This window comes from Ranitomeya variabilis, chromosome 5 (assembly GCF_051348905.1).
Source record: "Ranitomeya variabilis isolate aRanVar5 chromosome 5, aRanVar5.hap1, whole genome shotgun sequence".
Lineage (NCBI taxonomy): Eukaryota > Metazoa > Chordata > Amphibia > Anura > Dendrobatidae > Ranitomeya > Ranitomeya variabilis.
In genome coordinates, this window is record NC_135236.1 from 70,387,815 (window position 1) to 70,402,286 (window position 14,472).

General features: G+C 40.8%; 1 protein-coding gene across 2 annotated transcripts; it reads left to right on the forward strand.

The window, feature by feature from the left end:
- The first annotated feature begins 206 nt into the window (after window positions 1-206).
- Window positions 207-14,230, forward strand: C5H8orf58 (chromosome 5 C8orf58 homolog). 2 transcript variants are annotated; one of them, XM_077262172.1, is made up of 7 exons: window positions 207-316; window positions 9,698-10,368; window positions 10,641-10,787; window positions 11,026-11,203; window positions 11,973-12,070; window positions 12,754-12,857; window positions 12,950-14,230. In XM_077262172.1, the coding sequence occupies exons 1-7, from the start codon at window positions 268-270 to the stop codon at window positions 13,047-13,049; spliced, it is 1,347 nt and encodes a 448-aa protein (XP_077118287.1). In that variant the 5' UTR covers window positions 207-267; the 3' UTR covers window positions 13,050-14,230. The 2 variants fall into 2 exon arrangements, with proteins under 2 accessions (XP_077118287.1, XP_077118288.1); XM_077262173.1 differs by lacking the exon at window positions 207-316 and adding an exon at window positions 7,579-7,720.
- Window positions 14,231-14,472: the final 242 nt, after the last annotated feature.

Genomic DNA, 14,472 nt, shown 5'->3' on the forward strand with positions numbered 1-14,472 from the left:
GCTCCCATACAGTAAAGTCCTGGCAGTTTTGTTCTTTTCTCCAGTGTGAAAAGAAAGACAAAAGACTTTTCTCAAAGAAAACAGAACTCATTAACTGCTTAACACCCCCATGGCAGCCATGTCCAGCCAGCTGATAGGACTGACCCCTCCCATGGACACACAAAGAGGGGCTTTTATCTGAGTCTCCCACACTCTGTCCCACAGTATTGGAATAGTCTGGAGGCACACAAGTAGTGTCCATCTAGCCGAGCGATCCTACAGAGCAAGATGCTGGGCCGCCATGGGAAGCTGACCTTCGGGACACTATGCAATGAAGGTAAGAGCATATGCAAGCTTCTCGCACATGGGAACACACTTAATATATATTTATAATAATATTAAATGCTAATTGGTACAATTTACTAAATCCAAATTGTTGCCACTTGATCGTCGCCATACCCTACTGGTCAGAATTCAGCTGCACTGTGCTGTGATGTAATAGCAGCATAGGGCAATCTTTGGGTAAGCGTTCTGTACCTCAGCCTTAGGATATGTTCAGTATTTGGTCAGTATTTTACATCAGTATTTGTAAGCCAAAACCGGGAGTGGAACAATCAGAGGAAAAGCTTAATAGAAACACGTCACCACTTCTGCATTTTTCACCATCATTACTCACCTCCAAGAATTGGATGGTACTCACCCATTCATGTCTACTGGTTTATAAAAAAAAATTGGGACTGCACTCGGACGACATCCGAGTGCAGTCTGATTTTCAACGACTTACACAACGGAGACGTAGGAGCAACTTTTTTTCTCTCTCCACCTTCTAGAAAATCAGATCCGACTCTGATCAGAGTATGATTAGAGCAATCGGACTGATTTTTTTTGGATGTAAAAAAAAATATGGTGGTCTGCACCAGCCCTAACTATCGCTATTAAAAAAATTCTTGTCCTGTATAAACACTTCTGCCGTCCTTTGCTCGTCATGAGTTATTGCATTGTTCATCCTTTAAACGCTCATCTGCTGGCGTAAACGAACCTTTAGTTTTGCATAGGACTGCAAGCCAGCATACCAGATTAGCCTAACTGAGCTGAGCTTAATGACAAATTCAGCTCTGCTGCATCTATATAGTAATAATTCTATTTGATATGATAATGATGATCTAACAATGCCCATTATAAACAGCCCCATAGAATATAATGGATATAAAAGGTGGATGGAGGAATGACATCTGTATATTTTATATATTTATTTATGCACAAACCCGGGAGTGTCCTTGTGATGGGGGAGATTGTGGCCGGTTATACAATGGTAAGAGGATTTAAGCACAAATAGGGATTGTCCCTGACAGATAATGTGGTACAGTAAAATATCATTATATGCTAAACTGCCGGGTGGGTGGGAAAAGCACAACTAAGCCAAGTCTCATTGAGAATGTCATAGCCTCCATTGTATAAAAATCCCAAAATGAGTCTTGTTTTAATTTTTCGTGGGGACTATTTTATACTAAAATATACTTAAAATAAAGATATAATAAATTAAATATTAAATTTCTCCAAATTAAAGTAATACTTTAAATTAAATGAATAATTTCTAATTTCTTCTTGTTATTATTAATTATTATTAATCTTATTAAGATTTCATCCTGCCACTTGAATGCAACCAATAGGGCCGTCATCATGACTCCCGTAGGGATTTTTTTTTTTTTCAGACTGTCATCATACGTTCCCTAATTCTGTTTAGGTTTTTGCTTGATGGTTGCCATTGTTAAAGGGAACCTTTCACCATGAAAATGCAGTCCAATCTGCAAGCACCATGTTATAGAGCAGGGGGAGCTGAGCGGATTGATATATAATGTTGTGAGAAAAGTTTTAATATAACCCGTGTTTTAATCACTTTAAACTCTGCTCTGTTTGTTCCAGTGGGCGGTCCTATCAGGGACTGACAGCAGAGTGCATAGACAGATAGCTGTCAGTCACTGATAGGACCGCCCACTGGACTAAAAAAATCCCAGAAAGAGAAGAGATTAAAATGATTAAAACACAGGTTATATTGAATCTTTTCTCACAGAACTAAATATTAATCTACTCAGCTTCCCCAGCTCTATGACATGGTGCCTGCAGATTAGACTGTATTTTCATGATGACAGGTTCCCTTTAAGAAGTTTTGAAAAGCTTGGGTGATTTCTTTGAGAATAACAGACAAATTAGCATTATTCTATGTCCTGATGTCTATTTGTCCTCATTTGCCCCAGATTTAGAACTTTTTTTTTTTTTTTTAAGAAACAGCACCACCTTGTTCACAGGTTGTCTTTGGTATTACAGTTTAGCCAGACAAGAGTGAAAATGTAGAATATCCTTCTAATCTTAGGTTTGCGGGGAAAAAAAATCAGCAGCAAAGTGAACAAAATTTAATCAAATCCCACTCGGGATTCAATAGCGTGAATTTTTGTCATGAGTGTGATGAAATCCTCAGCAAAATCCATGAAAAATCTGCACATAACGCATGCGGAAAATCTGTAGCAGAAAAAAATGTTTATATCAATGAGGGTGAAGATTTGCAAAGACAGGGGAAACCAATTGTTTTTATTCTTCAACAGCAAAAAAAAATTAAAAAAATAACGTTTTTCCATGATCTGATGAGATTTCACGCATTCTTGTGCTGCGGGAACGGACATGTTTGGACAGTATACATACACCGATACGCACCGCGATGCAGAACATTACCCCTATATAGGACATTCTCAGCCGATTGTTATCACTCGCTGCGGATGACACGATAATGATCACTTGTCAGGAAAACATTTTAAGCACGTTTTGTGTTGGTGGAGGATGCAATATAACAAATATAGATATATATAGAACTGATTCCACTGCTAGAATATCATCAAACAAGAATAATTTTTCAGTATAAATGCACCTTAAAGGGGTCTTCTTAAGTTTATATGTTATGTCCTGATTGCTGGGGCTCTGATCGCTAGGACCCACATCAATCCAGGGCTTTGATCCAGGTGCACTGTCTCCATTCACTTCTAATGGGACTGTCGGAGAAAGCCTATCGTTGCGCTCGGCTGGTCTTCGGCGCTCCATTAGCAATGAATGGAGCAGCAGTGCGCACGATCATCCACTCAACAGTCCATCCCAACGGTCGGACTCCAGCGATCAGGAAATGATCACCTATCCCATGGATGGAGAATAACTTGTAAACTTGACAATACCACGTTAACGTTACCCTGGAAACAAAGGTATTGGACATTAAAACTCATAAATTCCACGCCTTCTCATAACCTGCCCCTGAGGAGCCGGGAGGCCCCTGTACATATAAGATATTTGTCCAATCTGGTTAAATCCGCAGATTTTGCTGACTTTACTTTTATGTGTAAGGGAATTTCAAGGTCATGTGAAAATCCTGCGTTGTCAGTCGCACTGAATAAAAAGTTAGGTGTAGGGTCCTAAGAGCCAGGGAAGGATGATGGCTGGGACCGAACGTTGGGTTGTGGATCTTGGGGTAACATAGGGTGAGGTTTGGTCTTTTTGTCATATCGTAGAAAAGTTCATACTGATTAGGTCAGTTTAAAGCGCTGCCAAACTCTGCAATGGCCCAGGACCTCATCTCCTTGGAAGACCTTTAAGGACTGGATCACTATGAGCAACTGGAAGTTACCATTGAACCTTTACCTGCCCTAGGTGACCAGAGAATGATAACTGGACGCCTTCCCTGGCTTAAAGCGACCCACCAACCTGGCACTATATCTGGTGCCCTCTCAGTTTTGCTCCCACTGCCTCTTCTCCTCAGATTGGCATTCCATTCCTCCTGCTTCCAGTATGGATGCCACAGTGGAATAGATAATGCAGTGGTAAGTCTAAACCACACCGTCTCTGCCTTTACTGTGTTGTGGGAGGTTTGGTTTGGACTTACCATTGAATTCCCCATGCCATTGTGGAGGCCATCTTGGAAGCAGGAGGAAAGGAACACCGACCACAAGAGGCAACAGGAGATGGCAACCCGGTAGATGTATAATCACTTTCCAGGCCCATTTTGAGGTGTCCATACACATTAAGTGGCAGCCAATCTCACTAATTTTGGTTGACCATCTTACGTGTATAGGGGTATGGGTATCCTGATACCCTTCTTAAATTTTATAGCAGGGGATGGAAAGGTCAGTCATGATGAATTTCATCATGTTCTATCTTTTTATGCTCTTAGTAGACAAGCCACCAATATAGGTAGCTGGCAGCAGCTTATTTCCCTCTCCCCATTAAGCACACATGTACACTAAGTCGAGCCGAGTGTGCATGTATATGGGGGTCGGGAGGAATAACTGTCTAAAGTGTACGACTATATTTAGACCACCAGAAAAAAATTTGAAATAACTCTCTAAATAGTTTGGATCAGAAGGAATTTTGAAATGAATAGAAATTATGGACTGAAATCCTTTTGAACTCTTTACACTATATACGACTTTCCGTTCTCTTCCCTTTGGTGGAATGAAACTCACATGCCGACTAGACGTAAAGCCCTATCTGTAGAAAGAATGCGAGACTATCTAGATGGAAAATCTTAAGCTTGTAAGTATAGCCAGGCGTCAGATCATGCTTGCCTTTTATGACTGGCAGCACGGCCTCTTTGGTTGTCCAGAACTGGAATCTCCAGACTGACCTTAATATAAGAGGCAGACTCGTATCTGTAGACGGCTGGAGAGACCACTGCGGCCTGCTAGAGACGGGTGTGCTAGAAGGACAGTCAATGACAATAGTTGAGTAGTAGAAGACTTGGGAAGGGTTGGAGATATGATGATAACTGGCCTAAATGGCAGACTACCTAATCCTACACTTCAATTAGACGAAACTCTCCTATAGATGATCAATCCCTCAATCTCAAGAGTCCCCATCCAGACACCTGTACTGATCTCAGACGTCTCACAGGGGCGTGTTGATCAAATTTGTAGGCATCTGGTACTTACCACTAATCTGGTACCTCTTAAGGTGTACATAAAGTTGTACTTATGCCACCAAAAGAGATCTAGAATGATCGGTTCCAACCAACGCAACTGGTTCCACACAACAACAAACTAAGGGTTTTTAAGACACCGGAGGAGTTTTTCAAGGCGAAACAATTCAGGAAAACTCTGGCAGCCATTTTCCTGAAGTCTTTCGAGTCGTTTTTGCTGTGGCTCCACCGCTGGCATCTTTGCTCTGTTCTTTCAAGTATATAGAGCGGGTGGCTTCCAAACGAAGCCTCCTGGAGAATCTAAGCCTCCTGATGAATGAACATGCTACTTTTTTTAACCGCTTTAAGGTTTCCGAACCCTGAAGTGTTGACATAGCTGTGCATTATGTTCACTTTTTGCAGCACTTTTTTTCCTCCTGGAATACGTCATACTCTTAGGACTTGGATTGAAGCATTTACCGATCAGAACCACTTTCCATCACCTAACCATTTGCAGATATTTTGCAATCATCAGCCCATCCGGGTGCCAATTGACCTGTGTACCACCTGTGCTGTGCGCATACAAGGGGCACTTTAGGTTTACAGGTGGGCACTTGCTTTGTTTTCTTCCTAAATTCCAAAAGTTTGTCCTTGTAATGTAAGCATTATGTGAACAATCCCCAAGTTTTAGTTAGGACAGGAAATTTGACATTTGCCTTAATTTTTTTGCCAATATCATCTGTCCTAGTAGCTCTTTTACATAAACTGACTGCTATTTACTGATCCTTTAAAATCAATATTTCAGTAACCCTTGTCCGCGGACGATATAGATCCATCTCACAGATCCCGGGCACACAATCTGAAATACTTCTGTCCCCATTTGAGCAAATATCTGGCTCACATCCGGCTACGAGCGTCATGCTTGTGGAATGTGGCTTCCCATAATCTGATAAATTCCATACAGAACGTCTTGGTAGATGGAGCAGAACATTATGTGGGTGTCTGATAAAGGGAAGGCAGAAAAAAAGGGCATTGTTATAATATCCAGTAGAGTGTTTTGTCCCTTTTTTATTTCCAGGGGTAATGGAGATGGGGGTGGACGGTTATGACCCCAGCTGTAACGCTAATTTTGGAAACGGGGTCTCTTATAAAATCTAGGCTTTGGATTCATTACCATACAAAGTCGTCTTCATACATGACCTTGGAAGTTTTCTTTTTTTTTGGTCTGTGAAAATTAAGCAAATTTTAGAGTGCATGTAATGTATTCCCCAAAAATTCTATTTCGTACGCTCACCCAAAAAAAAGTTTATAGGGCATCAGATGTTCGGAGTTGTGAACACTTCTGACCTTAATAAATTCATATGTACGTCTTTTGTGCCAAATGTCATATTTATGAATCCTCCCCACTATACGAATGTCACTCCAAGGAACTGACATGGGGTGATAAGGGATTTAATTTTAATTAAAAAAAAGTAGTGACAACTTTCTATTTCTTTCATTAATCATAATGTTGGTTTAATCATACCAAAGTTCATATAATGGGACATCCTGGTTACTCTTATCCCAGCATTAACAAACCTTAATCAATAGAGCGGGCCCTGGAGAATTAGACCTATAGTGGTCAGGACTTTATTGCCCATAGCATTAGACCACTTTATAGTCGACGGGAAGATGTACCCAGGCCCGCCTTCTAGAATGTGATCTCTGTTCGAGGACTCTCCTCTATAAAGTTTTTAAGATAGCGTTCTATATACCCAAGGAGACAAAGAAGCCTTTTCGCAGATTGTTTTGAATACTTTATTATTCTTTTATGTATCACAATACTTGATTGTGTTGGGAGTACTTGTTATGTTTCTGACTGCTATTACTTTGTCTAGTAAAGTTCTGTTATATGCAAATTCTTTCAATAAACTTGATTTACACAAAAAAAAAAGTAGTGACACTCATGTCCTGAGGTTGATTCTGATATTATAATTCAACCACTGAGCTGCAGTACCAGACACAAGCCGTGGACAAGAGTGGCGCTGTTTCTGAATCTTGGTTGAGCCCTTTATTAAAAATCTAGTATAACATGTGATTTATTATGAATTGTAATGTAATTGTAATTTCACATCTATAGTATTAATATGAGTCAATTGGTGGTAGAGCGAAAAAAATTTAAAAATATTATTATTATTATTATTATTATTATACAAAAAAAAATTATCCCCAGACACAAATTTTCTATGACCTATTATTTTGCTAGCAATTAATTATTTTTTATGGATTGATTTTTCAGAAGATCTAAAAGAATAAGCGGAACCTTTGATTATATATATTATAATGCAGTGACGGTTAAATGAGCGGTTCAGCTCTGCTTCATCTGCATGTGTAACGGTTGTGCAAGGGGTCAACACAATGTGATGCCAGACGCCTACATAGTCCCGTGCATTCAGGAGAGCAGTATTCATGTGCATGTTGCCCGGCATGTGCTCCATTGTCTGCATTTTGCAATTTTTCTCCGGTTCCTATCAGATGAAATTTGGAATGTAGCAGTGCCAGTTGTGCTACATTCCCGTATCCCAGAGCGGCGGCTGTGGATAGTGTCAGCGTGTGTGTGCTATGGCAAGAATCTGACTGGTAATAAGCAGCCATGTAAGGTGTGGAGGCAGTGGGGAGGAGCGAGCCCAGGTGAGATAGGGCAGGTACGACACGGATTCAGCTGGGACGCCTCAGTTTCTGTTGGGAACATCCAGGGGTGTAGATGGAGGAAGGTGTCTAATACCTGGACAGACCTGTCCTAAAGCTCAGACTGCACTCGTCCACTGCCAGGTAGGTGACGGTCTCTGCCGTGTGCGCTGCAGGGGATTATATTCTATAGGGCTACGAAATTGGCTGAATTTTTATACCACTTTGTACTTTTTTTTATATACATTTGCACGTCAACTATCGTACATTCCGGCTATAGGGTTTTGTTCTTTTGTCGCAAGTGACGAGCAACTTTCGGACTCTGCGGAACCAATGGCTGAGACTCACGTACGATGCACACTGGCAGTGGTGTAGCGTGAAGCTTGCGGACCCCAATGTAAAATCTCCCAACAGAGCCCCCAAATATCACGGGTCTTCTCATATGGGTCAAACGGACTTTAGGGCAACGGCAATCGCTGCCCCCAATAGAGTTATGCCACCTAGATTAGGATAAGAGCTCGTGTTCACGAGTGTTTCCAGCCCACGTACTATCCACTATCCGGATCAATATTATTCAATAGGACAGTGCCGATGAGTGATTTTTTTTTTTCACCGACTGATTGCACGATTTTCATCCGAAAATGAGATGAAACTCGCTCATTTAAGTGGGTGCCAGTAAAAAGTCAGATGCCGTACAGAGCCATAGTATAACATCTGATTTTTATGGATACATTCATCATATTCATTTTACAGAAACACTCATCAAAGCCACCGGATCTGGGTGCTGAGTTTTGTCCACTTGGATTTTAATATATGTATTATCCCTGATAAGCTGCATATTTATTTACTCATCGATAGGTTGCGGATTCTATACACGTTTGTGACTGTACTGCAGATTTGCTAGTCTTTTCGGTTTTTAGTAAAATATCGTGGCATAATGTGACTATTACAGATACTTTCCATATATATTTTGTAGTGATGAGCGAACGTGCCGGGATAAGGTGTTATCTGAGCATGCTCGGGTCCTAATAGAGTATCTTCGGAGTGCTCAAAAATATGTTCGAGTCCTCACGGCTGCATGTCTCGGTGCTGTTCAACAGCTTCAACAAATGCAGGGATTACCTAACAAACAGACAATCCCTGCATGTATTGAAGCTATCTAACAGCCACGAGACATGCAGCCGCAAGGACTCGTACATATTATTCGAGCACGCCGAAGACACTTGGTTAGGACCCGAGCATGCTCAGATAACACCTTATCCCAGCACATTCGCTCACCACTAGTATTTACATACAAGGCACAAGTCACTTTCTTGAATTCTCGCACATGGTTCTCATCTTGACCAATTAGTCATATTTTTTACCTGAAGTTTTTTCTCTCTAATTTACTTGTTTTATTACACATTTATGTGATCATATTGCAGATTTACCGCGTTTGTTTTTTTTTTTTTTATCCAGTTCTATACACCCATTTTCCTGCATATTACTCAATATCGAGATATATTTTAATCTGAATAATATTTTTTATATGCAGTGAGATGTCACTTTAGCTGTAATTATTGTCCTGACCCATCCAGTCACAATCAAAAATATACTAATATTTCTAGACAGTAATTCTATGCATGTTTAACAACTATGCAGCTGTGGACACCCAACCTATCCCTTATACCTTGAGCTTTTTAATACATTTTCTAGTCGTATTTGTTTTACCTTTGCATTATTCTCTAATAAACTTTGTTATAATTTGTATTCAATTGGTTATGTGTCATCTTCATAGGAGTTTATGTTTGTTCTGGACGCATAACTTTACTGTTATTTTTCCTTATTGCTATACACTGCACCTCTGTAACGTAGGATACTGTAAATGGTCCTGTAAATGATTAATAGTGGTTGAGTAAAAAAACAGATTGCATACGGATGTCAAGTGAGAAAAAAAATTGTTCCACTATTTTGGCTGTAAATCAGTCAGAATGTTATATATATATGCACACCCACACACACACATCTATATATTTATTTACGCATAAATATATATATATATATATATATATATATATATATATATATTTATATTTATAACTGTCTGTACAATATATCTCATACATGTTTGTATACTTGCAGGTCGTTCAGAGGGCTGTATACTTCTGGGAAAAACTGCTGTATATCGGCGCCTCATGGATCCTACCTCACTTTGTTCCGGTCCCACAGTTTCTTCTTATGCTCAATTAGTGAACAATCATGGAGGAAGTATTGGATGTACAGTTGTACGTAAACGCTTTGAAAAGTCAGAGTCAGAGGATTCTGGTGTGGAGTTACCACCACCATCTCCTTTTGGATCTGAGAGCAGCTACAATCCTGATGAATCAGAAAGTCTAGAAAGCTCCACCCCTGAGTATTCTGAAAGTCTGGATGGCCCCACCCCTGAGGTTCCTGAAAGTCCAAAAAGCACAAATATTGAAAGCCAAGGCAGCTTAGCAAAATCGGAGGAGACTGTCATATTGGATCATCCGTCTGTTAAGAACTCAGGGAGCTTTAATATACATCCAGACAAGGATATAGACAGGATGGAACATTTTTTCACCACGCAACGGGAACGAGACCTGTCAGGTGTGCCCCAAAAGCTGGAACAGGCCATCCTCAGAAGCAGGAGACGGAGCACTAGTAGAGAGTCTATTCAGAACAAAACATCAAGGTGTCACCGTCAGTATGTGGGATCATTAAAGGAGCAACGCAGAGGGAAAACCTTAAACCACCAAACTAAAAGTCCGACACGTCAAAGTCAGCTAAATAAGGTAAGTCCCACCAGGGAGCTTTAGATAACACATATGACCCCAACTTACAGAGAAGTTCTATGAAAACTGGACATAGGCTATAGGTTAAAAAAAAAATCACAGTCTCTCATGACCAGATGAAATGAAGCTTATAATCTAATATTCGTAACATATGGGTGTATTGGGGTGGTAGAGATGGAAGAAATCCATCCAAACAAGAAAGGAACCTAAGAACATAAGTGTCTTAGAATACATGCGTAACATTGCTTATTACTGTTCCTTTATCTTTGTAGGACCAGGACCCACTGCTTCTCCCAGGAGATGGTCTTCGCTACCTGGAAAGCCTATGTCAAATGTTAGAGCAAATTGCAGAGCTGCAAGAGAAGAATCAAAAGCTTCAACAAGAGAAAAAACAAGCTGAAGGAAAGCTGCAAGTACCGGTATGAGGATGTTCTGTATTTAAAATTGAATTTCCCCCAGTTATTTACATTAACTCTAAGGACAAGGAAAATGTTGTGTATCTACTTAAACAACCCTCCCTCCGGGTAATGTGACTGAGTAGCTGTCATTTAGAAAAGTTAAAAATAGATAACTTCTCCAAATGTCATCTTAACCCTCCTCTTCCATACTCAAGTTGATTTATGGCGGTGCTCATTCGTGACCTGTTTTCTTTTTCAGGTGCTCTTTCTGGATTCCTGTGTATGTGGCGCCTCTCGTGCCTCTAGGGATTCAGATAATGACCTAACAGATAACCCTCATCCAATGAAGAAGATCTGGGAACCAAAGCACTATAGAAAGAGATCAAGCTCCCATGCCGGGGTGCTCCTCAGCGTAGCCAGACCCACCATGGCTAAAGGTATAGTCCTTTCAGGAAGGAATAATTTGAAGAACTTTAAAGAGGACTTGTCACTTACTCTACAAAAAATTTAGTTACCTTCTGCTCTCCTGATTCTGCAGCTTTTTTTGATTTTGCACTGCGTTGCTCTATTGCAGATATATTCACATATGTTGCTTTTGGAGGGCAGTATGTGAAATCTCTGGTTGTAGTATAACTGGGTGTTTCTTCAAAGTCTTATTGGAGGAGTGCGCTTAACCTTTCCTTCCAATCACAGCTCGATAGCTGATCTAGCAGTTTCAAACATTGTCGAGCTGTGATTGGCAGCGTCTGGGAGGGAGTGAAAATAGCCTACGCCCCCCAAGAAAAGACTCTGAAGAAAGGCCCAGTTGCCCTACAAGCAGAGATTTCACATACTGTACTCCAAAAGCAACAGATGTGAATATCTCTATAATGGAGTGACGCAGAGAAAAATGGAAAAGAGTAGCAGATTCAGTGGAGCTTGGTGATTTTTTTTAACAAGGTATTGAACTCCATTTTTTTTTAGCAAGTGACAGGTCTTCTTTAAGCCCCATATACATTTTAGATAGCTGTCTGCCAAAAGATGGTTATCTGGCAGTTTTCCTGTCTGACTCTCCTAAATATAGTAGCTATTGTATCTGTGGAGAGAGAGTTGGGGCCTCCATTATCATTAAATAGATTATATCAGAGGGTTTGTCCAATATAAGTCTAGGTTAATGGGGCGCCTTTACTCTATGACTGAAATTCTAAATCTATGTTACCTTTACAGATAATGGATTGAAACAGGCAGATAAAATGGACCCCCAATATGTGAGTGTACCCAACCTGCAAGAAAGGGAGAAACCAAGGCCACACCGAAACTGCAAAGTAAGTAGTCAACCTGTCCAGGGGTCCTCCTGAGACACTGAAAGACAAAGATATTTACATAATGATTGTACTAGGGATGAAACTTCTATAAATGAGCCTTGCAGAACAATTATATATACCTTAAATAGAGTTTCCCAGACTTTTTATCGGCGGTGACCCTAAATGGCGCCTGCATTTTCATACTGCTTATATTCTTATAGGAATGACCACTTTTGATGTTGTGGTTTTGCAACCTGTGGCTTTCTAATGATTATAAAGTTACAACTCCCTGCATGTTCTTACAACCTAGATCTGTTTGAGCATGCTGGGAGTTGTAGTTTTACAACAGTTGGAGAGTCACCGTTTGGAGAACGCCACACATGCTCTGTAATACTCAAGGTTTCGGAAGAACGCTATCTCTAAAATTGGGGGTTTTGGCTTGAGGAGTCACCAGTATAAAGGAAAATGACATGAGTTGGATGAGACATAATAGAGGTGTCTTATACTACGGTTCTTGCAGTAATTTGAAACGATCCATGTGGTCTTTCCTAAATTTGTAGCCAGCGAGAATGATAGAAGCTTTTATTTGGGTGCAATGAATATTTTTTCAGCAAGTCTTCTAGTAGTCCTGGTACTGTCGCGAACAAGAAAAACTCCTATATACAGATATGTATCGTAACAATGAACTTTCCTGTTCTCCGCAGAGTGAAGCTTCGCAGTGGTATAAAGTAAAAGATATGCTTTCTAAGTTAGCAAAGAAAGGTGCAGGATCAGTTCATGGGAGCGGCAAGACCGTAGAACCACACAGGTACAGTAATATACCATCGCCATTAAAAAGTGATCAATATAGGCACCGAATGGCACCAATTTTCTGATATCTAATGGTCCTTTCTTCTGTAGGACACAGACGATGTTAGAAGGAAATCCACAACATCCGAGAAGATTGTTCCTGCCTGGATTGGTCATCAGACCCCGCAACCATGGCCGACAGTTTCACTGAGTTTTCTGTCTTTCTGGGGGAAGAGACTGATCAAGTCGATTGCACTGTAGAAGAAGGATTCACTATCAGTGTCCTGCTGAGAAGAGTCTGGAAGAAACGCACCAGTATCTGGGAAGAATAAAATTGGCACTAAGTGTCAGCAAGGGGAGAAATCCTTGCCCCCATGGTCATACCATGCTTTGTACAAGTCATCAATAATGCCTGGCGTCACATATATCCTGCTGAGGACATCACTACCTAGAAATCCTAGCCCCCATGGTCATACCATCCTTGGTGCAAGTCATCGATAATGCCTGGCGTCACGTATCTCCTGCCGAGGACATCACTACCTAAAAATCCTTGCCCCCATGGTCATACCATGCTTTGTACAATTCATCGATAATGCCTGGCGCCAGATATATCCTGCCGAGGACATCACTACCTAGAAATCCTAGCACCCATGGTCATCCCATGCTTTGTACAAATCATCGATAATGCCTGGCATCACATATATCCTGCCGAGGACATCACTACCTAGAAATCCTTGCCCCCATGGTCATCCCATGCTTTGTACAAATCATCGATAATGCCTGGTGTCACATATCTCCTGCCGAGGACATCACTACCTAGAAATCCTTGCCCCCATGGTCATACCATGCTTTGTACAATTCATCGATAATGCCTGGCATCATGTTTATCCTGTCGAGGACATCACTACCTAGAAATCCTTGCCCCCATGGTCATACCATGCTTTGTACAAGTCATCGATAATGCCTAGCGCCAGATATATCTTGCCGAGGACATCACTACCTAGAAATCCTTGCCCCCATGGTCATACCATGCTTTATACAAGTCATCGATAATGCCTGGCACCAGATATATCCTGTTGAGGACATCACTACCTAGAAATCCTTGCCCCCCCATGGTCATACCATGCTTTATACAAGACATCGATAATGACTGGCACCAGAAAAAAACCTGTCGAGGACATCACTACCCAACTATTGAGGACGTATAGACATTATTATCATGCTTAGAGGCGCAGAAGATGTATTTATACTGTATGTATATATGGAAAAAGATAAATTATAGAAGCATGAAATATCGAAAGGAAAACATTAAGGTTATTTTTATGGATGTTGCTTTTATATGTAAATAAAATAATGATATTTTACTTGTGTAACGCACAGGTATTCATTGTGGAGGATGGTGCCCGGCTTAGATTACTTATTTAGCGCCAATTACAAAGGTTCAACTTGGCGCCTGCTGCCAGCTATAAGTTCCCAGCTCTGGTACCAGTACAACTCAGCACAGGTAGAAAGCATGGGTGTAGCTAGGGGGTGTCTGCTAGCGTATATATACCATAGGGGGAGAGGTGACAGCAGGCTGTGATCAAGCCATAGTGATTGAATACAGGGCAAGGGCGGCAAACTTAAGGAAAGTC

What these genes read in the sequence shown, in the direction of transcription:
- C5H8orf58 (XM_077262172.1), top strand. Translation starts at nt 268, where the DNA reads ATGCTGGGCCGCCATGGGAAGCTGACCTTCGGGACACTATGCAATGAA. An exon ending in CGGGACACTATGCAATGAAG is followed by an intron (nt 317 to 9,697) that starts GTAAGAGCATAT and finishes GTATACTTGCAG; the next exon opens with GTCGTTCAGAGGGCTGTATA. An exon ending in GTCAAAGTCAGCTAAATAAG is followed by an intron (nt 10,369 to 10,640) that starts GTAAGTCCCACC and finishes TTATCTTTGTAG; the next exon opens with GACCAGGACCCACTGCTTCT.